At 39.9% G+C, this 27869-nt stretch overlaps 1 protein-coding gene across 2 annotated transcripts; it reads right to left on the minus strand.

The window, feature by feature from the left end:
- Window positions 1-2227: 2227 nt before the first annotated feature.
- Window positions 2228-27869, minus strand: PIP4P2 (phosphatidylinositol-4,5-bisphosphate 4-phosphatase 2). 2 transcript variants are annotated; one of them, XM_052787823.1, is made up of 7 exons: window positions 27612-27869; window positions 21487-21632; window positions 20004-20110; window positions 18114-18237; window positions 12353-12405; window positions 4978-5068; window positions 2228-3806 (listed from the first exon to the last, which is right to left on the minus strand). In XM_052787823.1, exons 1-7 carry the CDS (start codon window positions 27715-27717, stop codon window positions 3663-3665), a joined length of 771 nt encoding a protein of 256 aa, XP_052643783.1. In that variant the 5' UTR covers window positions 27718-27869; the 3' UTR covers window positions 2228-3662. The 2 variants fall into 2 exon arrangements, with proteins under 2 accessions (XP_052643783.1, XP_052643782.1); XM_052787822.1 differs by having other exon boundaries at window positions 21487-21635; window positions 27612-27865.

The raw sequence follows: 27869 nt of genomic DNA on the forward strand, positions 1-27869 counted from the left end.
GTACAGCTCTGCTGCTGAGCCATGGTATAGGGACGGACGCAACTGGAAGGCTGAGGAACGGGGACATAATCTGATATGGCTAATGAGACAAATGTGGTTTATAACTCCACTATAAAGAAAATAATCTTTGGTGTGAAGGGGTATTTAATATAATGAGAGTCCAACTTTCAAACATTACACAGTATACTAAAGGATATGATTACAATTTTCTATCGCAAGTAGTTAAGTGATAGTAATTTCTTCAACAACTAACTACTACTCCACAACAAATTTTTTCAAAGGGAAAGCTCAGTCCCTGGCATTGTAAATCTGAATCACACATAAGAAGGAAAATAAATAGGAAAACAGGATGGGTTAACTTAATGCAGTTGTTCAGCTTGCTCTCAGTTTCTGTCAGCTACGAGTCAAATAGATGAAGTAAACAGCACACTAACTTTACAAAAATATTAAGTATTTCCAAATAGCTGGCATGTATTTGCCACATCCTCCAGTTTGATAATCGCTATCTTTGAATAATGTTACTGATGTTCTCAAGCTTGCTTGGAAGAACATTTCACAAATATTTTTAGAGGGCACATTGCATTCAGTGCAGTATTTCTGCCTTGTCAGAAAAGGCAGTTAGATTGATCTAACATGACAAATCATCTTTGCTGCTATGTTGCTTTGCTATTTATTATTCAAGTCCTAGTTAGTTACAGGGATTTTCTGCCACTTCACGTTAAGGTGCGGCCTTGGCTTTCCCTGTTTGTGAAGACATACGCTATGTCTGAAAGACTAGGAAAAAGCAAATATTACTCATCATCCATTTCTCAGTAATAACCAATAATGACTCCATGGTTGCTTCAGCATCTTCTCCAAGCACTTCATGGTACATTTCTTATTGGGCTGATTTGAAACCTCTAGCTTCTTTCAACATGCTACTCATGACAAAGATCTCCTGATCATCTAATTTTCAGAAACACTACCCCCTAGTATTTATTATCAACATGTATGAGGAGTACAAATGAAACCAGTAAAACACTCACTCATCAGTAGGTTTGTAATTAAAAAATAAAACACAGTTTAAGGTCTGAAGTGTTTCCTAGTCAACATCACTCAGTTTATATAAAAACTCTTTGGTGGGAAGGAGTAGAAAGAGAGTAAGGAAGGGGAAAATAAAACCTGAAAGCATAGAAGCCCTTCACTGTGAATTTGGGTAGCTTCGTCCCCCATCTAACACAAAAATAATACATTGAGGAAAAGACTATTAAAAGCCAATGGAAGAAATAAGCGATTATGATTATAGTGGTCAATATGCACAGGACAGGATTATTTTATTTTTGTTAACTTAAAATTTAGAGAAGTTCAATGGATTGAGATGTATTCAGCACAGAACATCATGACTGTCTGCAAACAAGCCTACTCCACAAATAGCCAGATCTATTCAAGTCCCTTGTAGGGGCCCTTCAGATTCTACCATTAATTTTCTTACTTGGTTAAAATATCATGATTCTTATGTACCCAGAAGTGGTTGAAATGTCATGACACAATACATTTCATATTTTACAGAAGTAACTAAAATGTTTCACTTTGCAAAAGAAAGCAGTAGCAAATATCGTGCTATTATCCTGATCCAGACAAAAATAAATTACTTTGTCCACGTATCTTCCCTTCTGCTCAAAAAGGTCAAGACAAAAAAGGAGAAACACAAGATAGGAAAGTACAGCTTAACATAGGGGGGAAAAAAGTACAAATTCCTTTGATTCAGTAATGTAACATTATACCCAGGCTCTCCCACCCGTTAAGTTACAAAAGCAGTGGATGATTTTCTGCACAGCCCCAGCCTACTTTATTTCAGGATGTGGAGGGCAGGCAGTATTTTGAAATACAAGACAACTGGAAAGAGTATTCAAAGGTTTAAGATGCAAACAAGCACAGCAAATCCCTCCAGTGAAGGGATGTAAACAGCATTAGGAAAAGAAGAAAGTATATTACCATATTCCCTCAATAAGCCATTGACTAAAGAAGACATAATCCCAACAGTGGTCTCATCCCTTATTTACTTCCTTGTTCTTCCCAAAACATCAAAAAACCAGCAATTTGTTCTTGCTCTCTTACATTCCTGAGGCTGCCATTTGGCAAAAATGCAGAGCCCGCCTCTGCTGCACAATACCTTTGTTGTTCCTGTATCATACTAGGAAACTCTTCCACTTGGGTATTTTTATTTATGTATAAATAACAAAATATATTAAGTTTGAATAATAATCTTTATTTCTTTATTAGTTTATTTGTAAAAGGTACATTGTAATCCTGAGCTACTGCTTTTATACATTTAGCATCATACAAAGACAGATCATTTACACTTTGATCATTTACATTTATTGTGCTCCAAAATCCTTATCTGAATATCATTTTGTCCTAGCAGGAACATAGATAATTTAAATTACATGTATCCCTGAAACATCCACATTAATTTACCCATCTGACCCCATTATCTAAATTACTACAGTCATCTAAATCACTCAGGACATTCCTTCCAAATTTAGCAAAAACTTGTTTAAAACTATAAAGATGGGCAGTGCAAGAACTGGTCCCTCAATCCTTTGTGAATACATCATTAGAAAAAACTTTATGTCTCCGTATTCTCTTAGCAAGTCAGTGCTAAATTGACTAGATGTACTTTGATGGAATGGTCCAAGTAATAGTTTACTCATTTTCTTATTACAGCAGTTAATGTGAATTTACAGTGTCTCCCTTTGCAGTGACCACTGCATAACTCTCCGAAACAGGGAAAACCTGACACGATCAGAGGAAAGTAAGAGGCAACCCATCACCATCTTATTGTCACCTACGTGACACTGAAGTATTACGAAACAAGTCATATGAAATGCTTCCCTTAGACCCTGTAAAGGAACTTGTATGAATAAGTGGAGTTAAGTTCCATAATCCGAGCATGGCTTTTAGGATTTGCCAGTTAAAAAAAAAAAAACCAAACACCTAAGTCCCAGGATCCTTGGGAAGAAATCATTTATCCTAACTGAAATCCAATCCTGGATAAATGGAAATTTTACTGGACTACCAAAATAGCATCTCTCTACCTGAAAAATCTCAAAGCATACAGTGTTTACAAATGTCTCTCTAGCAACAGTGTCAGTCTTTTGAAGTACACTCATAACTTTCATTTCCTGAATAAGGTCACTATGATCTTAGGCAAAAGATACAGTAAGCAGTTCAAGCAAAATGCTTATTGCTTAGGTTTTAAAGCAAGCCACTTTAATATAATTTTAGTTAAAATGTTAAGTACAAATGTGAAGCTACTGTAGAAACACTTATAAACACTCTTGCTTTTGAATTCTTACTGATCATCTAGAAAAATGGCAGACGGATTTTAACATAACAAAGGAAATGTAAAACTTAATACTGTCTGTTGAAATAAAATTCAACACCTATAAAGACAGAGTTATGAACATGTAAACACAGCTTTAGTATTCAGAGCTAGGGAATCTAGCAGCAAAACAAACTATTTGCATATTATGTAGTGCAATGAACATTTGTTCTTAGAGACCCCCAGTCTTAAAACTACTTTAAACAGAATGGAATCCTTACAGGAAAGGTTTTAAAAGTGTCCAAGATGTAATATCCAGAATTACTAGATGTTCATCTGCTATAATCTAACAATTTCTCTACGCAAAACTGTGCTCTGGATAACTGACTTTAATGGCTCCCCAGTAGCAGGCTCGAATGAGGCAGATTAAACCTAAGAGATAAGCAATAGCCCAAGAAACATATGTTGCGTGAAACCGCCTGGCGAAATCTTGTGTACCAACCTAAAAAGAGAAAACGAAAGTGTCAAACATACAGCACTATCTGCTCTTCCCTGAAGAGCAAATTATGTTAAGAAGCGGCATTTTGGCACCTTTTTTTACTCTGTTAAGGATAAATCAGATATTTTATTAGCTTAGTTTTACACAATCATAGGGTAATTGAGCTTGGAAGGGACATCGGGACATTTCTAGTCCCAACTTCCCAATCAAAGCAGGGTCAACTCTAAGGTCAGACCAAGTTGTTCAGGGTTTTAACCCAGCTGGGTCCCAAAAAACTCCAAGGATGGAAGCTACACAAGCCTCTGGACACACCTCATGGAGAAACATTTTGATCATTTTCAAACTCAGTAAGGTTGTTAAAAAAATAATGTAAAAAGAAATCTGTCTCACTGTTTTTATTTCTGGCTGTCACTGTTTTTATTAGGGAAACTGGAAAATCCTTCATAATTCATTTAAGCTTTATTTAATAATAAAAAATTATTCAAGTTATAACGCAAGTTATAGGTATAATGAGACTCACACATATGAATTCAACTGCAGGTTATTTCCTCATATGTACTTTTCTGGGACTGCTGGGTAGAAAGTTGACTCTAATAACCAGTACCAGATACTTCAGAGCCAAGCAAGCCAGACAGTTTTCCAAGTAATAGAGCAACAACAACACGAGCCTTCAGATTGTATAATAGCTTATTATCTGGTTTTACTCTGTATAGCTTGTACAAATTATAAAGGCATATACATGTTTCTAACTTTTGGAATCCTATTCCCCTCCACTGCAGTGCAACTTACATTCCTGGCTATACAGCAATATGTATTTCTGGAAACCTGGACATTTTGAGAGCCCTAGCAAGAACAAGATGTTCCAGTATTTCTACAGTGAAGTAAAACCATTTTTCATAAAACTGAAGTTTTGAGAGAGATGAAGAGTCAAATTTAACATCAGGAAGAAGAGACTCTCGAAGTGCCAGAACATTTTTTTAAGGAACATTTCATTTTTCTGGCTAACTCAGATGATTAAGTCCCTGGTTTTAATAGAGGTGACAAAAACTACACAAACTTGGGAGGTTTTACTCAAATGCTGGGGAAAGAAGAGCTGGTCAACCAAGGGAGCTCCTTTGTACACACACACACCCCCACGCACACAGTTGCAAGTATATCATAGTACATCACTCACAGTTAATCCAACTCCAATGAAGATGCATATCATTCCAATTGTAATATAAGCGCAGCAGCGTCTCCGTGGCAGTGCACTTCCAACAGAAGAACTGTTAGAAAATAAATGGTATTTTAAATTTAAAAAAACAACCCAAACCAACAATAAACAAACTACATAAATAGTAACTGTTCAGTCTAAATGGGGGGAGGGGAAGAGAATGGCAATACACATACACCACCTTAAGTTTATAAAGTTGTAGGCAAAGTCTAGAATTATACCAAGCAGTAAAAGACAGAGTCTACATCTTTGTTTTAAAGTGGAACTATTGGTGAAGATTATCTAGTATCTAAAAATTTAGGTGCTTACAACAAAGAGAGTGGTGCCACACCTACAGCTTGAGTGTGTCTACCTCCTATATCCACAGTGCACCCAGATAACTATCTTGAATAGCCTTTGGATTACAAAACCCAAGTTTTCTTTGCAGCTTCTATGTAGGTTGTAAGATGCCCTTTAGACTTTTAATACATCAATACATGGCTTTAATACATTCACTGCATCTAAGTAACTAGAAATCACTTCTCCCACCCCTAAATGTCATTAACAGTAATGACCTGCACTATTTCCTGGAATAGTTCACTCAATACTGTTGAGTGGCTAAACTCTACCCCATTTCTTGAAGATAAAAAACCCAAACCATTTTAGTGACAAACATGAAAATTTTTTCATGTTCAACATTTCTGAAGACTGAAATTCTTTAGATGCATTTAACTCAGTATTAGTAACTTCAAAAACACGACAAGTTCTTTTTACTTTCCAGTTTTCTTTTAGAGTTCTACCACAAGTTACACGAGCTGCACAAATCACTGCTGACAACCACGGTAAATAAATCCCCTGGAAGTTCTGTCCCTCATCATCTAGACTATGAACTCCAAGACAGATAGCTTTGTCTCTACCTGCTATGTTAAGCTATTACAGTGCTTCAGTCAAACAGAATATAAAATGCAAATAAAACATTACATTCTTTACTGCAGGTTAGAAAAATTATTCCAGATGCTCAGCGTTGTTTAGCAAATACATCGAGTCACACATTTGTAATCACATACTGCTATACTAATGAGGAAAATAGAAACATGATTTAATTCCATTGAAACACAGTGAACACATAGGTCCATTGAAAGGACTAGAGGCAGAAATGCTTTCAAAAAATATGTACCATCTATCTTAGAGGTAGTTTTGAAGCATCCTGAAGCATGCTGTCATTAGTTAAGTACTTCATCCCATTCTGGGAGATCAACATGCCTTTGGAAATACTGGGATGCTTGTACTCTGTGTTCAAAGATACAAGGGAAAGTAATTTTTATCTCATGATAGTTCAGCGTATTCAAGATAAATGTATAACAGAAGAAAACACTGCTGAACTATTGAAGTAGTGCATCTGTCATATGACTGACCAAATTTCTCGCTCCTGTTAATTAACCACATAGTAAGGCCTCATGCTTAGCATGTGACTAGAATTTTTTAAGCATTCATCTTAGAAAGCCTTCAAATAGATTGGTTTAAGCAGCTTTACTCCAATATTATTTCTTTACAAGGAATTTCTAAAATGCTCCAAGGAAATTAAAAAAAAAAACAAAAAAAAAACCCCAAAACCAAACCACAGTCCTCAAGCTAACATGCTGAGCTTTATCTTGCAAGGCAAGTGTTGAATACAGTTGACCACTCACAAGCCGTCTGTTACACATTTTCAGAAGAAAAGGGAAAGTCCCAAACCTGTTCTGCTCATTAATTTCCCAGGGGAAATTACTTCTTACTGAAAGCCTCACCATACACATTTGGGATGGGATTGGGGGGGGGGGGGGGGGGGGCGGGGAGAGGGGGTGTTGTGATTAGGGTGGGAGAATTCCCAATTGGGGAAATACTGGTATCTTAACCACACTCTCACACCCCCCCACACTCTCCCCAAAAGCCACCCTAAATACTTCTACAGCCATTCTAGAAGAGGGGTATGTTGTCTGATTCCAAGTTACACGAGGGAAAAAACCAAACAAAACAGGAGTTTTATAAAAGGGGACAGGGAGAAGACTTCTCCAAAAAGCTGAACTGATGAGCATTGAGCTTGCCAAACTGACCTTAGGTTCCCTCCTTTGCAGGATTTCCTGGCTACGTACTCAGAAAGTTAATTCTATTACAGAGCTGGATACCTTAAGATAAGCTGGTAGAAATGTCATGTTCAATACACCTAAAACATGCATGATATTTACTGCACTGTGTATTTCACACTGAGACAAAGTTCATTTTGGGAAAGAGACCTTCCCTTTCAGAGCTGTCTGACTTACAGTCTTGGTTTTGTAATCATAATATTGCAGGTGCAGTGTGTATTTCCCATCCATATTTCTCTCAAGCTCTGTTCTCTCCTATCCAGTAAGAAAGGCTGGGGTAGAAACCATCACCTCAAATACCACAAAAAGGAAATGTAAAGAATGTCTTAATTTAACTGTCTTTCTCTTTCCACAAAAAGCAAAGATGAAATAAATATATTAAGTTTCTATGGTCATATAACAGACCTGGGAATATTTAGCAATCCCAATAAATCATAATTTTTCATCTCCCAACAGTGGTATTAGCCACTAGGCCACTCTAAATAGTAAGGTTTCCCTCTACCCCCCCCCAAATTACACATAAAACCCCCCAAACTAACTCTGAATAAAGAAAGCTGAAACCCTACCCAAACCCTACCAACTGTGGCAACTTTAACAGGCACATTCAGAAATATTAAAACTGGGGTTAAAAGAACATTTTTAAGTCTCAGAAGCAGCTGTTTCCATTGTGGGACTAATGAGGGTGAACTCACTACAGAGCTATGCAGAAGGCAGCAGTTCTTTCTTTCTGAGCTGCTGCTAAGGAAGGAAAGGCACCTGCCAGACCTTTGGGCAGCGGCAGCAGATATAAAAGACACCAAAGCCAATTTAGCATCAGGCAGTAATTAGAAGAGGGGAAAACTGCCACAAGTGAAGGAGGCTATTAAAGGAGTAGTACAGGAAAGAATGCAGGGTCTGCTTGTGCTCCAAATAATAGGAATTATTGCCAGGATTTCAGACATGCTTTTAGAAAGGTTTTTAAGAGGAAGATCAAAATGCCAGTATTTTGAAGGTGAATAGCACTGCTGAAACTAGCCTCCACAGTAGTGACAGGGTTCCAACATCTCTCTCTTTCCTAAAGGTCCTGCAGACTTTATGGGGCAAAAGTGTTATAAATTCATTAGGGTCCATCATTTTGTCAGAACTTAAAAAGAAAAATAAGTAGGTTCTAAAGAGGCGGGTGGGGGTGGGGAAAAGATTTGGCATTCTGAAATAAAAACTTGTACTATTCAATTCTCCTTCTAGTAACTGAATTCATGATGCTGACATTTCTAGATTACTTAATATACAGCTTAGGAAAGAGAGCGGCAGCCAAAAAACCAGTTTCTGCTTCTTCTCCATCATTTAATGAGAAAAATACCAGAAGCCTTCCTTAAACCTCTCACCCTTCTGGGAAGCAGGCTGATACGCATCTAGTCTTTTGTATTTTGAAACACAAAAGAACACTAAAACAGTAAAAAGAAACAGTTTCTCCCACATTCCCAGGCATCATCCTCTACACTATAAAACTATATTGCAACAATTTCCTCATTACCTACATTTCTTGTCCCAATGCAGTACATAATGTGCAACTAAGGGCCCACGTCAGGCAGACCACTACGCATCACTAGGGCTTCTGCAAATACCTTACCTATACTGGCATGACCAGGTTTGTAGTCCATTTCTAAAGAGATTTGGTTATTTACCAAATAAGTGATTTTATTCTCCACATCACAACTTATGTCCTATATTTCCCAAGTTATTTTGCAAAAAAAGTTACTTGGGAGGGGGCGGGGACACGATGACACAGTCAACAAAAAAGTATATCACAAAACAATAAATTTGTGACCACAATGGTAGCAGGTAGATGGGACTAAAAAACAAACAAGAAACAACAAATATTTGAAACAAAATCATGAAAATTATTTGAGAACCTAGAAGTCTCAGCAGATGTCTTCTTGAAAAACCTACTCTTGCAGTGATTCAAGGTGCCTTTTGCCTCAGTCTACACTGTCCTTTTTTCAGTGACAATCATCAACTGAGTCAACAGAAGGAGTGAATAGTTTTGCATCTAACTAGTCAGCTATTAATGAAAGTAGTTTTGCATTAATAAGCTGAAATAAAGAACCCTACATTCCCTTCTGACTACTCAGCTACAGGTACGACGACCTCTGACAAAGGGCTGATAGAAAGCAGCAGGTTACTGCAGTTATTGATTCCATCATCATGACTCAAAGCTCTGCCTCACCTATGCTGTGCTCTAAATCCATACATTAGGAACGTTTATGCTGCTGGAAGCGCAGAACTCCTGAACATCACATCTCAAATCTGGTGTGCTGGTTTTGGCTGGGATACAGCTAATTTTCTTCACAGTAGCTATAATGGGGCTGTTTTGGGTTTGTGCTGAAAACAGTGTTGATAACACAGGGATGTTTTCGTTACTGCTGAGCAGTGCTTACACAGAGCCAAGGCCTTTTCTGCTCCTTACCCCACCCCACCAGCGAGGAGGCTGGGGGGGCACAAGGAGTTGGGAGGGGACACAGCTGGGACAGCTGACCCCAGCTGACCACAGGGATACTCCTTATCATACGACATCATGCCCAGCATATATAGCTGGGGGAAAGAAGGAGGAAGGGAGGATGTTCGGAGTGATGGTGTTTGTCTTCCCAAGTAATTGTTACATGTGATGGAACCCTGCTTTCCTGGAGATGGCTGAACACCTGCCTGCCGATGGGAAGTAGTGAATGAATTCCTTATTTTGCTTTGCTTGCGTGCACGGCTTTTGCTTTACCTATTACACTGTCTTTATCTCAACCCATGAGGTTTTTTTCACTTTTACCTTCTGATTCTCTCCTCCGTCCCACTGTGGGGGAGTGAGCAAGCGGCTATGTGGGGCTTAGTTGCTGGCTGGCGTTAAACCATGACATGCAGGAAGACACCAGGCAATTCATTCAAAGCTAATTACAACATTCCATAGTTTGCATCCTCAACCCAAGGACAGAAATGCCAATTTGTTAAAATTTGTTTTGTATTCTGCAATTCAGTTGCCACGCAAGCTGTAATTTTCTCAAATTGCACTGCAGAGATGCTCTGGTTTTATTACATACAGATAACATGCTTTGCACTTTATAGAAAAAAATACTAAGAAATCCTTAGACTCCAGCTGGATTTTAAAATACAAGCAACATAAATCAACAGAAGACAAACCAAAAGATCACATCGTATGACTTTTAGTCTGTTGCTTGGAGTGGGGTTTTTTTTGTTATTGTTGGGGTTGGGGTTTTTGTTTAACCTTAAAAAAAAAACCCAACAAAAAAAAACAAATGGCAAATAATTTTGTACCTAAGGACAGTCAAGAAAAAAGCTGAGGTCAGCTATCAAGTGTACATGGAGTCATAGAATGGTTTGGTTTAGAAGGGACTTCAGAGATCACCTAGTCCCAACCCCCCCTGCCATGGGCAGGGGCATCTTCCACTAGACCAGGTTGCTCAAAGCCCCATCCAACCTGGCCTTGAACACTTCCAGGGATGGGCCAGGCACAGCCTCTCTGCACAACCTATTCCAGTGCCTCACCACCCTCACAGTGAAGAACTGCTTCCTAATACCTAATCTAAATCTACCCTCTTTCAGTTTAAAACCATTACCCCTTGTCCTATCACTACACTGCTTGTTAAAGAGTCCCTCCCCATCTTTCCTGTAGGCCCCCTTTAAGTATTGAAAGGCTGCTATAAGGTGCCCCCAGAGCCATCTCTTTTCCAGGCTAAACAACCCCAACTCTCTCAGTCTATTCTCCTAGGAGAGGTGCTCCAGCCCTCTGATCATCTTCGCGGCCCTCCTCTGGACCTGCTCAAGCACGTCCATGTCCTTCTTATGTTGGGGCTCCAGAGCTGAACGCAGTACTCCAGCTGAGGTCTCACGAGAGTAGAGGGACAGAATCACCTCCCTTGACCTGCTGGCCACACTTCTTTTGATGCAGCCCAGGATACGGTTGGCTTTCTGGGCTGCACGCACACATTGCTGGGTCATGTTCAGTTTTTCAGACATGATAAAATATAAAGCATAATTGCAATTAGTTTAAAAACAAACAAACCAAACCACAAAAACAACAGCCCCTCCCCCCAGGATTGAAAAGGCTGAATGCAATTAGAGTCAGTAAAAACACCCCTGCAGAGCAACATCTCATCAAGACTGTGAGTTTATTTGACCTAAGCAAACTAGAACATATCCACTACTCCACACCCCATCAGTTACACTCCTGACATTAAACACACCACAAGACTGACTTCTCTATCAAATACTCCAGTAAAAGATTTCAATCGCTGTTGAAGGCCAAGCCATGCCAACACCTACAGCACATTTATCCTAAGCCTTCTGCTTCCTAAGGGACCTGATCGTTTTCCTACAACATGCAACACAGCTGTGGCTCTCCATTCCCAGTGGAAAACACATTTGCTCCTTTAACTGGAAGTCGCACTTGCCTATCAAAGAAAGACAAATATTTAAATAAATCAGCAGGACAAGAAAGTCTCTGAAGTAATATTTTTAAGTCTTATTTCACACCCTGTGGCTGAGATTCCAAACAAATTTAAAGTATGTTAGTAGTGTAGCTTTTAACAATTCAAACTAAGTATTCTGGACCTCAGATAAGAAAGGCCAAACAAATACTTAACAAAAAGCCCCAAACAAAAGCCAAAACATAAAAAACTTTTACAGCTCTTGTATTCTAATTTTTCTCCCTCTTACTGAAGTAATAACAAATAGACAAGTTATTCCACAGTAATTCATAAACATTAAACAAGCTATGCATTAAAAAGCTTAACACAAGTTAGTTGAGTTTTATGAAATCAGTAAAACCTCTTTCAAATTAAGACAAGATTATTTCCTTTCCTCCTTTTACAATAAGGCAATTCAAAGTTCTGCATTTAAACATGACATCTGATTAACTGCATGAAGTGGTAAAATTTCAAGGATGTAAGTTGTTAATTTTAGCAACACATTCCTGTCTATTGTTAGCAGCTTATTTTTTGCCTCTAGCAATTCAATCAGAGCATTTTAACAAAATGCAAGTTGGAAGGTTGGATTTGTCAAAGTTACCGATTTGTGCATAGAGTGGAGAATTCATGTGCACATAACATGCTCTTTAGCCTTGAAATTCAGATGAGCACGGCAAAATAATCAGCACAACAGACAGATTTTACTCAAAAGACTTTTACAGAAGAAACACTGGCAACTTATTTAACAGTTAATTTATGTAACCTTGCTTTCAGAGAACTTACATTTTTTTGCAGTGTGGGCATTTTGCTAGTGTGTTAAACCTCAGTTCCATCCACTGTAAAAGGAAAAAATAAAAAGGTTGAAAAACTGGCTTGAGAAAATGTTTGTTGTACTTCATGCCAAATGTCACTGTGAAAACATTTTGCTTCTCAGGCTTTCTTTGACTTGTTTCTTGCTTTCTTCCATAAATGTGATGCCCTTTTGTCAGTGACAACATAGAACTGGGATTTCCATGTGAACATTTCCCATGACTTGCCTCAGTATTATAAGATTCGCTTGACGTAATGTGGTTTCATCCACAGGCGCAGTATAAGCAACATGGTAATATTAATACAGTTTTTTCTCTTACTTCCATGACTATGAATACACCCTGAATCAAAACAAATGTGTTTTCTTTGGCACAATTACAGATAGATGCATTTTCCCATCTTTCCCCAACACTCGCATCATTTGTGAAAACTAAGTGTGCACAGAAAGATTAGCTAAAGAATATTTTAGAAAGTAGATGTCTTTATAAGTTTTATATCAATAGAGAACACTATTGGCTACTTACATGATATTTTAAAAAGGTGATATATAAAACCATACATGGTATGGTCATAACCTTCCATGCACAAACTAAAACCTATGTGGGAAACAGCCTTAGTGAAGGTAATGCCTAGAACTACCTCAACCAGAGGATACACGGTCATATACTCATTTAAAACCAGCAGGTTTTGTTAATTTAATCCTGTGATAATAGAAGTATTAAACAAGCATTTTAAACATGTTTGCCTTGAACAAGGGGTAAGATTATTGTTCTTCACTCTGTAAGCAGTTATATTGTAATTACAGCTCTCTTCTGCTGCCTTTCTCAACTGGAGGTAGTTAGCACAGTTTCCTGGTGAAATATAATTCTCCTCTCCCCTCCGCTCCTAATTTATGCAAAAGTCACACTGCAAGTTACTAGCAGGGGAAGAAGCCACAGCACAGACCACCAATGCCTCCATTCGGATCCTCCTTATCTCTGTGAGAAATCAGAAGTTTGTCTACTGAAGTGAATAGTGTTGTTATAACTGCTACAAACACAAACCAAAATCAGAGCCCATCCTTGTATGGAAAACAGGACCCAGCTACAGCACATCACCATTTAAACACTGAGAATGAATTTATGATTTTATGTGCAAAGAAAGAGGATGTGGCTTGTAATGCCTTGCCAGTATAAGCAGGTTTTCCTGTGAGCAAGGTTCTGATCTGTAGCATTGAGAGTGCTTTTTCCTGCCTCTTGAAGGTCTCCCTCAGTTTTATTTACCTCTAATGGGGCTAATTCTCCATCATTTTTTTCCTGGTTCTGAAGTATCCAATTACAATATCAGTTACATAGTTGTTCTTTAAAATTTATATGTTTACAAAGACTTGGCCAAACTGATTTAGCACAGTTGTATTTTATCCCTTAATAAAAGGAAAGCTTCTGTAATACTCCCCACCCGAGCAATGCATTTTAGGAGCATTAATTCTACTTCCACATTCCTGCCAGAGGAGCAAGTTAACTATTTGCCTGCATCCCTGTCAAAAATATTCAGTTTCGCTTAGTTCTACACAGCAAAATTGGGATAAGGTGCGGTTGTCAGTACCAAAGATGGAGACAGGCCTCTTCAGAGCTGTTGTTTCAGCTTTTTAAATGGCAATTCCAGAAATAGAAGCAAATCTAAATCCAGGGCTTATATTTTTTGTATTTGTAATTCAACTTCACTCCTGTACACTAGTTTTATTCCAGGCTAGGCAACTCCGTATCCAAAGTTACTCATTAATGATCTTTCTAGAGTTTTATTTATTTTAAGATTTCTGATTATTAGCCTTAATTATTAATGGATACAAACTGAAATGCACTTGGGCTCTAAATATTGACAGAAAAAACAGAGGTATTGATAACCTGTTTTCATTGAGAGTTACATGGAAGTAAGAGAAGCACTGTTATGATGCCTTCTGCACATACCAGAAATATTTGCAGAAAAAAAAAAAGCAAAAATGCAACAAGACATTCAAACTACAAGAATTCAGATTACATTAGCACAGTAGGGAAAGGTTATTTTCATGCACATTCTAATTCTTGGAGGTTTGGTGGGTTTAACAAGTAGTTTAAATCATGTTTAAAGCTGGTATTTTTACCCATATTCCAGAGAGCTTTAAAGTACCTAATCTTGAGTCATGTTGTTAAGAAAACTTGAGGCTACAGTTACATGAAATTTAGCTCCCTGCTGACAATACAAACTGTATTTTTCCCATTGAAACAATACAATAAACAATAGCCCAAATCCCTGGTTAGATGTACTGAAACACAGATGAGGATTTCAGAGAGCTCTTAAATGTTTCAACAGTGGACAAAACCAGACATTCATCAAGGGATTTACTAGAAGAATATGTCAAACTTTCTTCCTTCTGAGCCTAAAATAGTTCTCAATGTGTTCAATACAAGACAGAGGGGAAAAAAGACATATATACATATGTACACACACATCCCTACATACAGGTGCTCTGCCAAAAAAAGCTTGCCCTCTGCTCCCCCCAGGTCCTTTGGGAAAGCAAAATACTTCTGTGGATTAAAACATTTCTTAGTTTTCTAAAGAATTTAAAGGGTTTTCTATTGAATTATTTTAGAAGAAATACTTCTCATATTTGATTACTTTTAAAAAAATAAAATTGAGAGAGCACAACTGACAAACCACAGTGCTTAGTCTCCAGCCTGTGGCTTCCATAGCTTGCTCCTGGCTTCTTGTCCTTAAGGTCTCTCTGAAAGCAGGATGGTAGCAGGAGGATGGCAGAGGGGGGCACAACACAGGGACAGTCCTCCCTTGCCCACCACCATTTCCAAAGGCAACTCAGCCTCCGACAGCCACAAATCATCACAGGCAGAGGCCCCTGGGAGAGGGGTTGTGGGGAATAACTTACTGCTGACAGAAACAGTTAACAGCCACAGCCCAAGTCCAGAAGCTCTTAAAAAGCCCAAACTGGATCAGACTGCGATTTAGCAAGACAGTTAAACCTTCATCCTCCCCTCCTTGTCTATTCTACCCCTTTTTCCACTTGTCTGAACTCCAAATCTGCTAGAAACAGTGGAAACCTTAACACAGAAGAGAACCCTATCAAGTTACCCAAGGAAAAAAATAATCTGATGAACAAAATGTGAGTAACTAGTGATAGTTCAGCTACAGTATCACTTCAGTACTAAGTCATTCTCCCAGCTGAGACAGAAAAACTTCAAGGCACTCCATAGCATGGAGCATGCTTCTAATAATTTATGAACACACCCCCCGTGTGCAGAGGCAGGGAAAGCACAGCCCATACTTACGCTTTCACATGGGGGGGGAGAAAAAAAAAAAAAATTCTTGGAAAGGTGGTGAACAAGTTGACACTCTTAAAAGAGCACAGAACAAGCAACTGACAATTTGACTTTTCCACCCCAGGGATTCTAGCTTTGCTTGTCTTTTTTTTTTTTTTTTTTTAACTGCCATGTAAAGTAAAGGAGATACCTTACAAAGTTGCTGAGAGATGCATCTAGCATTGCGTATTTGCTTTACAATGTGGAGACCTCAAAGGGCAGAAATACCCTGAGTTTCCAGGCTGGCTAAAGCACTTCTATTTTTTGCTTCTCTGCTCACTCTCAACCCCCCCAAATTTTCTGATTTTTCTTAACTAAAAAAATTTATTTGCAGAATCTCAAACTTAGTAACAGAAAAAGGCAGAAGCAAAAGAGTGTTGGGAAAGCTGTGTAAAGCGAGAAAAAAGGGTTTGTTTCTTGATAACTCATCATAAAAGAATACAATCTTCAAATTTCTAATGGTTTTAAGGGTTTCTTTTCAGTGTATTGTGAAGTGGTAAATTGGTCTTACTGGCAGATAGGACTATAGGAATTAAAAACGATGCGGTTCCCTAAAGCAACCATCAGATCTGAAGTCACATGCACAATTCTAAATTAGAAAACTTAGTCTTTTAAGGCAGTAGTAGTTATGGGCAAAACCAGCCTTTATGGGTATAGCTTTTTTTTTTTTCCTTATGTTCACCTGAAGAAGTTCATAGTGTGAACTACAGAATTCATTTGGGCTGCATTTACAGAAAGTAAATAGGAGATAAATAAAACTCCCATGCTTACGAAAGCCCCCAAAGATAGGCCAATAGCTTAGCAATAAACATTTTACTCCATAACACTGACTCTCCTAATTAAAAATAAAATAAAATAAAATCACATAGTAGAGATGGCCTGTTAAGAGACCACATTAAAACTTAGTACCGTAACTCTTCTACAGCACTGCTTTTGCCTGTGCAGTTTCAAAGCTGTGCTAGAAAACATAACTGCATTACAAAATCAAATTACGAGACTCTATCAAACTACAGTGTTCATGCAGGTACTTAAGTTTGCAACATGCTACTATATTTTAAAAAAAAGCTAAAAGGCAACCTTTAATAAAAGATTCCTGGTTTAGAATATGTACTTGAGACAGCCTTCTTCCATAGATCCAGCAGTTTTGTGTTAGTAACATTATTCTATATTGCATACAATGTTCTTACTAGTTAAGGTCACATGTAGACTTGCATTTAAAAAAAAACAAACAGAAAACCCACTCCAGCTATCTCCAGTTACAGACTACTGTTCTTCAGCAAAGATTATAATAGGAATATGTTTTTTTAAATATATAGGCGGAATTAGTAGATAGACTATTTCTCATGCATGTCTCTTAATGGTTTCTCAGATACTACATTACTTGTAGATTCATAATCAAATCCCTCGATCCCCTGTAAAAAAAAAAAAGCGTAAGAGCCATCTCCTGCTCCCTGCATTCATCATCTACTATAGTAGTTAAGCCATTACTGTGCACCTCACCAATCCATATACACGAAGTAAAGATGTGAAGGAACAAGTCTATTCCATTATAGAGCCCATCACAAGTAAACCCTTCTCTCACTGCTGATACAAGCCAACACGGAGTGCCATCCCCTATGCTTCCTTTCTCCTTTCACAAAATGCCCTCGAGTATTCTCTGGCCTTTACATATCTTACGCTCCTTTGTTTCAGGAACCTAACATCACTCTGGTGACTATGCAGGTCCTTCAGCTGTACCAGCCATCTTAGGCATTTGCCATAACTCACAAACCTGACAAACATTCTAGCACCATTCGTTGATGAAGCTAAAGCTAACTTACTGGTATGTATTGCAGGGACTCTTCCTAAATCAAAATTCAAGTATGGCAACCCCTTATCCATGTAAAAGGCTGCAAACAGTTCAACAGCAAAAGAGTATTCTTGCATTCTTCCACTTCAAAAATGGGATCAACTGTCAGCCTCACATATAAACCAAAATCTCCAGTTCCATAACAACTGACAGATACTCTAATGGCAAGTGCTGTAACAAACAGCTTTCAGGGGTCCATACAGCAATGGCAGAACTGGTCTCTTAGCCACTGCAGAACATAACCATCAATGCAAGCCTAAACAGAACCTGGAAGCATAACTTCCTTTTCCAGCACCGTCCACTCTCACATCACTAAGCAGTGTGACTGACTTTGGGCTTTATCCATGCATGCACAGAAAGACTGTTAAGAGTTTTCCTGAAACGTGTAAAGATAAGCAAATACAGACCATACATCCATAGCAATATGAGCACAGAAGCAGCTTTAGTTCCTCGACAATGCCATAGAGTGAGGCAATATGCTCTTAAAAGCGCTTACGACAAATAGTTTGAGGGACAGCACAGTGAGGTGAGAAGGAGAATCTGGTGCTTTACTTACAAGGAACGTATTTCCACAGTGCCCACATACCACTCTAGTTCCGTCTGGTTGAACTGGCAAGGCAGGCTGAGCTGGCTGCTCTTCTGGGATCAGCATTACTGGACCAAGAGTAATGATGCGTCTACTGTGTTAAGAACATTAGATGTACATGTAATTAAGCTAGCAAAAGAGAAGGACAATGCGTTTAAGCAATTAGCTCAGTCACTACTGAAAATTTTACACTTTTAAACCATAATCTGCTTTTTAAACAAATGATGCACCCAGTTTTGGTCTCTCTCCAAAGTGTTTTCCTTTTCAGTTTTGAAAATGTTCTCTTTCACTATAAGATCAGCCACAACCCTGTAGAGATCAAAGACTTGCCATCATATGGCAGAAACACTCCTCAGGAAAATGAAATCTTAATACCCAGGCTGAGCAAGCCCATGACTTGGAATGTACATACCCATGTGAAACATGTAGAAAGAGTAAGGACTCTTCCATAACCTAGTTCTCGTTCCCAAGTCAGATACTCCTCCTTCCCACACTACTGACAACTGTGTCAATATAAGCAGCATATCCACATTTGTACAGTAAAAATTTCATTCAAATTGAGTGAACTAAAAAAGAAAACTATCCCAGGTTGACTAAATGCAATCAATTTACTTCAAAAAAACTGTTTGTAGTATTTGCTTTTATGTTCAATGTGTTTCCAGTTTAATTATACAATTTGTCCATTCAAAATGATAGTACCCAAATTAACCAACTCAAAGCAGAATGAGGATCAGACTTCCTAGCATGAAAAAAGTGAAGGGAAAAATTAAAGCATTATTTAACTTGCACTGCATCTCTCTCCATATACAACCAAAATTGTATTCTGGATGGCCTCCCTTCAATCTGGAGCCTTCCATTTAGGGTATACTCCCAACTCTCTCCTTCAAAGTATCCCAATTTTGCTCATCTTCTAGTAAGACAAATACATAGGCTATCTTAGGGAAACTGCCAGGATACATACTTTTGAAATTATTTTAATAAAATTAGGGAGGTTCTGATTCAGCTTTGTTACCAACTATATGATGTATTACAACTGAAGTATCCCATGAACATCTTTTCACTTTCAGAAAATATTTGGAATGTTTTGAAGTTTTCCCCAATGCTGCATTAGTTAAAAAAACAAAAAGTCCCCTCAAGTCTCAAACTATGTTTCAAAACCAGAATAGCCAACAGACTGGAGACTAAGACACTTGGTGCGGTAGAGCTCCCATTCATGTATCCGCAGACCTAGCCTTCATCTCAATTCCTCTTGTTAGAGCTGCACCACTTACAATCAAATTACTCCTACCTCGGTGGGATCTTTAACACCCTAAGCCCACCAGTAAGAATGCTCACTACGGCAATCACACATGTTTCTTTTATAACAAATGTGTAAATTAAAGTCAAAAACTGAGAGGAGATTGAAAACTCAGGACAGCACTGAAGCCAACCTACTGCTCCATCTACCATTTCATTCTGAAGTCCCCACTCTGAACTAGGCAAAGTCGCCAACCTGTTTGTTTACAGTAATTAAGTTTGCAAGAAATTATGAATGTTAAGTCCCAGAAACAAGAAGTTATTTTCTTCTCCATTGTTCTTTATACCATTTTTTCTTTATGAAGTAGCTAAAATGGGAAACACACATTTGAGACTACCACTAAATAAAAAAAATTTTCCTCTTTAATCTTAGGAAAAAAAAAAAAAAGAAATTAAAAATTGACACTAGTACAACCTGTCTCTACAGTAATTCAGTAATGCTCTGTAAGTGTCCACGTACAGAGGTCCAGGCTTGAACCTCTTTTAGTTTTAAATACTCAACACAAAGAACACCATTGCTTTAAAGAAAACTATCTCAAGGCACTTACAGTTTTTTATTCTTACCAGTTTGGTCTTGGACAGCCTATTTTCCGAGACGTATCCTTACAGATAAGGAGACAGTTACATTGACATCTAACATACTTCTTCCCTGAAGGAGGGTTTTTGATTGGCTAAACAAACAAAAAAAACCCACCAGGGAACACACATCAGAAGTCATAGCAATTCACTTTTTTCCTCATAACAGTATGACAAAGCAGAATGACTTCAGTGACAAGTTCTTGCTAACAGAGGAATACAGTTCCTCTTACAGAGGAAACTTGAGAGTCAAGACAAAATTAGAAGTTTTCTCTCTCTTCCCAGAGGAAGAAGTGCAAGTTTCTTCACTAGAACAAACAAGAGATTCTGCAAACTAATGGAAAAAACATTCATATTTTAGCAATGAAGAATTCAAGACTTCAGTTTAGTTGGGTTTTTTGGTTTTGTTTTTTTTTTTAAATGTGAGCTTCAGTAGTAGTATATTTTTTTAAAAACAGTGAAAACATCAAACAAGCCTCCTCGCCTGGTACAATGGCTTTATTCGACAGTGAAAGAATCACAGTCTGGTTCTCAGTCACTAAGAGAATTTGTAGACATCACTGAACTGTAATCTTATTTTAAACTGTACTGAAATTATCCTTCTCCAATCTGGGAGTCAAGTTTCTGGGTCCCCTTTATACAGCCAATCAAAAACTACAAGATACTTTGTTTGGCTCGAAACATTATATATTGGCAGGGAAATTAAGTATTAATGGCAGGTTCTCTACTCTCTAAGTGAAAAAAAAAAAGTTTTCCTACAGTTTTAAGGCTTCCTGTTTTCTGGACATCATTTAAAGTTCTTTTCATAAAATAAATCCAATCCAGTGTTTTTCATGCAAATACCCCCAGTAGCTGTGGAGTGCTACAGTATCAGATCCTGAAACTAAAACTGGAAGGAAGGAAAAAAAATAGAAGCATGAGGCCAAATACTGAAGAATTAAGAAAAGGGGAGGAGGAACAAAAAGGTCTGTGATCACTGGAAGAGAACCTACAATTTATGCATTTCAAAATCATTGTGTTGTGGTCTGTTAGCAAGCTAACAAATTGACTAAATACTATTGCAGGAGGAAAGCATACATCCAGGGAAAGGTGTGGGTTAGTTACTTTGTTTCTTCCACTCTTAAAATAATTCTTCTCTTCATCCCACCAAAACCAGTTTCACCCTTCTTTACAGAAGAGTAATTACTTAAACAACATCTTTGCTTTTTGTCCTCCTCAGAAGGAAACATCCTGTGCAGCCAGCTCAACAGCACAAAGATTTATTCTTAACAGCTCATGACCATTCTTGTGCCAGCAACCCTTGCACTTGCAAGCTAGCTACACTAGCAGTCAGCTGTGCTGACAGGTCCTTTGCAGGGCTGGCAGGAAGGGACTCACCCTTTGTCACTGAGGACACAAATTCTACCAATGACATACTTCAACCTCCCCCCACTTCCCTCCACAAAAAGAAAACGCTAAAAATCCGTTTTACCGTAGCTTCATTGCAAACTGTGCACTTAACAACATGTTGGTGTAGCTTGCCATCCAAATTGATTAGCGACTGGCACACGCGGCAGTTTATTACAGGAACACCGCTGGCATCTGGACTTGCAATAGCAGTATACGGAGGAGGAAGCTCTGCTGCAAGACATGAGGAAATCTCAGTTGAAAAACCAAACCGGGGATCCTAAACCACCATCAGCAAAAATAGTCTCTAACAGTCACAGCCTCAAAAAAGAAAAAAATATTTAAAAAAAAAAAAAATCAAAGTTAATTAGTATAAACACAAGACAAACCTGTTTGCTTTCCCCTTCCCCACAACTTCTGTGTACACAAACATCAACTGTAGTCGTACATAAAGCATACCAGCAACACAAACACACCATAAATCACCCCAGAAAAACAGATCAGACAAAAGGCTCATCTATGCAACTTTATTTTCAAACCAACATTTTACAGTCTTTAGAAAAGGGGGGAAAAAGCCCCAAACAAACCCCAAACCCACCACAGATTAGTAGCAACCAGAGATTGGCCTCTGAAGAAAAAAACAAAGATGATAAAACAAGACACAAGTAGACAGAAGAGCCATAACCAGCATTTACGAACATCTGGAGAGACTGAAACAGGAAAGTGTTTCTCATATAGTAACAAATACTACAGGTAAAAATACAGAAAAGTCCTGTTAAGGAAACAGGTCTTAGATGGGAAGTGGCATGAAGTGCTTCTTTTTTGAGTGCAACAACAGCAAATTTATGCTATCTGGAAGAAAAAAAAGATGAACTGAACCCTAAGAGCTTCTGCTTTTAAGGGTTCCAGAGATTTTTGTTGTCCAAGAGCCAAAGCACAGATGCACAAGGAGGTCTTTAGTCACTTAGGACAGGCTAACACAAGGGAGAATATAGTGGCCTCAGGCCCCCATGGAGGAGCAGATTTCAGCTTTGCCAGTCCTGAGCCCCTGACAAACCAGGGAGGAAACGCTCAAGATCCTTCTCGGTTTGTTTAAGAATCCATGGAATGAAAACAATTCAACACAGCAACCTCTCACAAGCTTATTACCACAATTATTTGGCATGTAATAGCACCAGCTTTTCTTTCATCGAGAAGTTCAGGGCTCTTCAGGTAAGCAGATAAGGAATGGGCACATTTAGTAGTTCATAGTTAACTTTTTTATACTAATAGTTTGAATTACTCTGCAGCCTTGGACTTCAGTAAATTATTTCATAATTATATCCAAGCAGCCAATAAAATCTTCAGAGAAGCAGTGGGAGATCAGCCTACTTTCAGTTTACAAACAGCACTGAACAGCATACTATCTGCTGGGGGGTGGCAAGGGAAATCATCGGCTGCTATCAAAGCTGACAAGCCCAAGTATTAAATTTAAGCCCATAAGAAAGCACTCATCACTCCTTCACTTTGTTTTAAAGTGAATGTCATAAGCTGGAGGGATGCAAGAAACCCTGTCTGCCCTTCAGATCCAAAAATCATCACAAAGCTTTGAAGTAGCATTGCCGTTCAGTGCTCTCTCTCTCTTTGCTACCTGGCTTACAAACAATTTGGACCCACACTTGATTTTAACTCAGAGGCAGTGGAAGGAAGGTAGACACCTTCATGGTCTCAGAATCCCATCCAACATACTTGAATTATTTCAGACAAAAAACAAAATTAACTTATACACCACAATGCAGTTCTGAAGTAATCATACAAACTGATGCTCTGTTACTTGAGCAAGTGAACACCTTCAGCTTTTGATACACCAGTTGCAGAAACCAACATCCTTAAGAAACATCAGGTAACTTAAGAGTGTTGTTCTGATTTTTTTCTCTGAGTATTTACATTCTGAGAAAATACAGCATCTAGTCAAAAATTTAACAGCACCAATACTTTGCAGTACTGTGATACCCTATTTTCAGTACAAGACTGCCACATGCAAGAGAGGAGATGTTACAAGATACTAACAAACAAACCAAACACACACAAGAAAACCCCAAGCCACACACACTTTGGCAATTGGAAACAATCTTAAGCCTACTAGACCACTGCAGAAACCAGGTTTGAGATTTGGATGATGGGAACAACTGTCTTAGCTGCAAGTGGCAAAGTCAAGGCTGCTGCAAGGGGGTTTTGGCCATAAGCAGGCTGCTTAACTGCTCCTGCAGCCAGCAGCTGACGCACTTTCTGGCTAGGAGAATAGGTAGCCATAAAACAAAACGCACGTCCAGCAGACTGAACACCAAACTCTGTCAAGACACCCCTACAGTTCAATCCCAGCTTTGAGGTTGCTTTTCTGAAAAGCAACACTCATGTTACAGAACTTCTTTGCTTTGTCCTCTCCATTTAAAGTGCAACTTCTCAACCCTTAACAGCTGGGCACAGGGCAGCTGTACTAAGGTAAGGCACACAGTATCTTAAAGGGTACTAGAAAGTAAAAAGACACACACACACACACCCCCAGCCTTTCAGCTTTCCACGATCCTGGAATACTTTAAGAACTGACAACTATACCCTTCTAGACATCTGTAATATTCTATACCCTACTTGTAAGTGACAACTCAGGATTTTGCAAGTTGGCTAGATGAGGTGTGCGAGCACCTACAAACACTGCCAGCCACTTCTCCAGCCTCATACTGGAGCTGCTCAGCTTCCAGGTAAGCAGCCTCACTGTTCCTGTCCTGCTGGCTCAGCAAATTTCAGATAGCAAGCTAATAATGGCTGCTTTTCAGAGTGGTACTGCAGCAAATAACACTTGCTATGGAGCAGAAAGCCAGAGGTATCTTGGCACTGCAACCTTCATGCTTAAAGAAAAAGTGCACTTGGAAGAGCTCCAAAAAACAAACCAGCAAAAGCCACCAAAATTAAGTTTAAAGAAACTATTGGGGGTAGAAGTGAAAAGGAAAATAAAGCCATTGTCTCAGAGTTCATTGCTCATTACCCCTTAATAAAAAGGTTTCAAAGCACTTTAACATACTTTGGTATGACTTTTTTTTGACAGCTTGAATTTCAGGCTAACTATAACATCTAAAACCAGTTCATAAAGGTCCATCATGTTGCATGTGACTGGATGGTAGGCAAGTTTCACGTAGACACCAGAGGTTTCAGGACACATTTAATGAGATACTGAATCTCCTGCTGCTGACATACTGGTTTACAGCTACATTATCAGTTTTTCTTTAAAAAAAAAAAAAACAACAAAAAACCAACAGTAGTTAGTTCAGCAAAATTACCAGAGTGCCTACCATGCAGTACATCTGACTCTAACCTACGATTCCCTCCTCAGCCCCACAGGACAGAGATGCAGTGGAAGATATTACATATTCAACCTTAGAAATTCCTTGTCGTGCTTGTGCACTTTCCTCCCTTGGTATTCGAAGGGCAGAAACCATAGGGAACCACTTGCAGCTTACCTGGGTCAAACAGAAATGAGTTTGGTTTGGGATTTGTTTTGTTTATTTGATTAAAAAAAAAAAAAAATCTTTATCCTGACCTGGGAAGGGGTGGGTAAGGGAAAAAGAATTGGTGATCTGTCAGAGACAGGTAGTTAAGACCTGAGAAAGCCGGGGGGGGGAGAGAAAAAAAAGCACTGAATAGCCCTACTACAGGGAGCAGAGCTGATGGTCCCACCCTCTGTCTATGTGAAAAGTTTCTTAAATACCGTGCCCTGCATCCACATTGAAAAGATTTTTCTTACTTACTTCCACCCTTAGGAACAAACACTGAACCATTACCAGGAATCAACCACCCACCAGTTTACACTGAAAAGGGTCAGCTGGGTCTCAGCTGCAGCCCAACAAGAGAAGAAGAGGCTACTTTCAAACCATGGCCTCTCTAATTTAAAGCTCAGGATGACATATTGGGCACCACAGATAATTACAGGGATAAATCTATTATTGTACATTCAGGTGGTAGTTTGGAGGGCAAAGGACTTCCTCCTTCCTCTGCCGCTCCATACCAGTCAGGTGATGTTAAGCAAGGAAGCTCTGCAGAAAGGGGTTTGGAAGCAAACCCCATCGCCCCATGAGAATGCTTCTTCCCTCTGTGTCTAGATTTGCACTCGGGAGAGGGATAAAGACTGAAAAGGTGGTTTACCTTGCATAGATCCTTTCACTAAGGATAACTGACAGAGCAAGGAAACTACAGCTACAGGGTCTATGTCACAGCTCTGCAAAATTTTGTTCTGCAGATATCTTTTTATAAGTTTTGTAGAGCAGCTTTAAGTGCTACCTAGTATGCTTGCTCGTGGACTGATCAAACAAGAGATCTTCAACTTCTGAAGAAATGTTTGACATTTAAGACGGCTCTATGGTCCCTCCTCATTTTTGGGAGCAAGCCACTTGTCTCAGGCACCACACCCCACCACCAGTGCCAAGCTAGTTAACATGAGTTACAGGCATGGACTGAAGGCACGGCAGGACACAGCTACTGACTGAAAGGAGCATTTGGGGTCCAACTTGTTTCCAGGTCATGAGTCTTACTCTGAGTTCAAGCAAGAGTCACTATTCTAATGCATTTTCATTACTTTTTTAAGTCTATAAAGACCTTCTTAAAAACAGATTGAAGTATACACAAAAGTAATAGTTACAGGATAAGGACTACTAAGAATAAAAACATTGAATACCAAAATTTAAACTAAGGTGGATTTCTGGATTTTTTTTAAACTACAAAACTTAAGGGATGATACCAATCCTATAGAATGTGATTGAAAAAAAAAAAAAATCAAACCACCAACCCCAAAACCTAACCTCTGCTGTTTTTCAGGCCAATACTCATTCGTGCAATTCAAATGAAAGTAAAGAATCAACACCAGCTACAGCACTAACTGAAATACATTTTCCTATCAAGGCAAAGAGGACTAGCTTTCCACAAGTTTAAATATTATTCAAAACAGACAGATGCTCACTCACAGCACTCTAGTTACATACATATGTCATAAATCTATACAGTTACATAAAAACCCTTAAGAAAGAGCCAGTGAGATCAGGACTGTAATCTTACATTTTAAAGGCTACTGCTAGCAAAGCTACACTAATCTCATTTAGTCTTGATTCCTTCAGCTTTCTCCCCCCTCGCTTTCTGCTCTAAAATGTTTAACTGGGGGGGGGGGGGGGGAATCTATTAATGTATTTTGTAAACCTCCTGATTTATATTTTCCAAGTAAAATTTTTTTCACCTACTTACTAAATATTCAGTATTAATCAACAAGATAATTTTCCTAAGTCTGCGCAGGAAAGTTAACACCATATTGTTAAGCCACGATTCCGGATTTGTAACCACAGTATCTGACTCGCTTCAAAAACAAAGCCAAAACCAGCTATGGCCTTGAAATGCGTTTGCAAGGACAGCCTAGTGGTTTTGGACTTCAACTACCGCACTGCACAGAGCCCCTTCGTTATTTCAATTTGGCTGCCAGAGCAGGGGCGGACCAGCGGGCATCTCCTGCCGAACGCCCCTCGGCCGGCACCGGAGACGAAACGGAGATGCGCGTACTGTAGTCTGCTTCGACGCGTCTGCGTTACACCTCTCCTAGCTGCCTCCCTGCAGCTCGCTGCGCCGAGTTCAGCTGTGCACAGCTAAGGATCTTTTACTTAATCCTCCTCCTAATTAGTGGGGGAACCGAAGTCCAACAATTACCTTGCAAGCTCCGACATGCGAGCGAGTTACAATAAGCAGACCGGTTCGGGCTCGTTCTGCCACTGCAAACAATTATTTTTTTTTTTTTATTCCCCCCCCCCCCCCCTTCTGAAGAGTTCACGCCGGAGCGCGGCGCGGAGCACGGCCTACCCGGCCCTCCGCGGCGTTACCTGTTGTGCCCCAGCTCGTCCTCCGCCGCCGGGGCAGGGCGAGGGCTTCCCCCCCGCTGGCGGCTCCCGGCCCGGCCCCGCCGTCACCCCCGGCTCCGCCGCGGCGGTACCTTCGCCCGCCGACAAAGGCAGGGGCAGCCCCCGCGCCGCCGCGACCGTCCCGCTCCCCCCCCGCCCCGAGGGCCCCGCCGAGCCCCTCAGGGCCTGCCCGCCCCGCCCCGCCGCCAGCCCCGCGGCGCCCGGGCCGGCACCCGTGTGTCCCCCCCACGCTCCCAGGCCCGGCACAGCTCCGGGGGCGGCGGCCCGGCGGCGGGCGGCTTACCTCGGGGGCTGCTGTCCGGCAGATAGGGCGGCGCGGTGGGGGTGACGTTGCCGGAGCCGGGCGCGGAGAGCAGTGGGGAGCGCTCGTCCACCCCCTCGGCGGCCATGGCTGTGGCGCGAAGGGCCCTTCCCGCTGCCGGGCTCTCGGGGAGGGCGGGGAGGCGGCCGGGCCGGCAGCGCCGGGGAAGGGAAAGGAGCGCAGAGGAAGGGGCTGGGAATGAATGGGAGCGGGGCGGGGAGGAGGGACGGCGGGGCGGGG

This window comes from Harpia harpyja, chromosome 5 (genome assembly GCF_026419915.1).
Source record: "Harpia harpyja isolate bHarHar1 chromosome 5, bHarHar1 primary haplotype, whole genome shotgun sequence".
Classification (NCBI taxonomy): Eukaryota; Metazoa; Chordata; class Aves; order Accipitriformes; family Accipitridae; genus Harpia; species Harpia harpyja.

Coding starts and splice junctions, on each gene's coding strand:
- PIP4P2 (XM_052787822.1), bottom strand. CDS start 27,717: ATGGCCGCCGAGGGGGTGGACGAGCGCTCCCCACTGCTCTCCGCGCCC. Junction 21,636..27,611: donor GCCGGACAGCAGCCCCCGAG/GTAAGCCGCCCG, acceptor CATGTCTTGCAG/CAGAGCTTCCTCCTCCGTAT. Junction 20,111..21,486: donor CAGTTTGCAATGAAGCTACG/GTAAAACGGATT, acceptor TTGTTTGTTTAG/CCAATCAAAAACCCTCCTTC.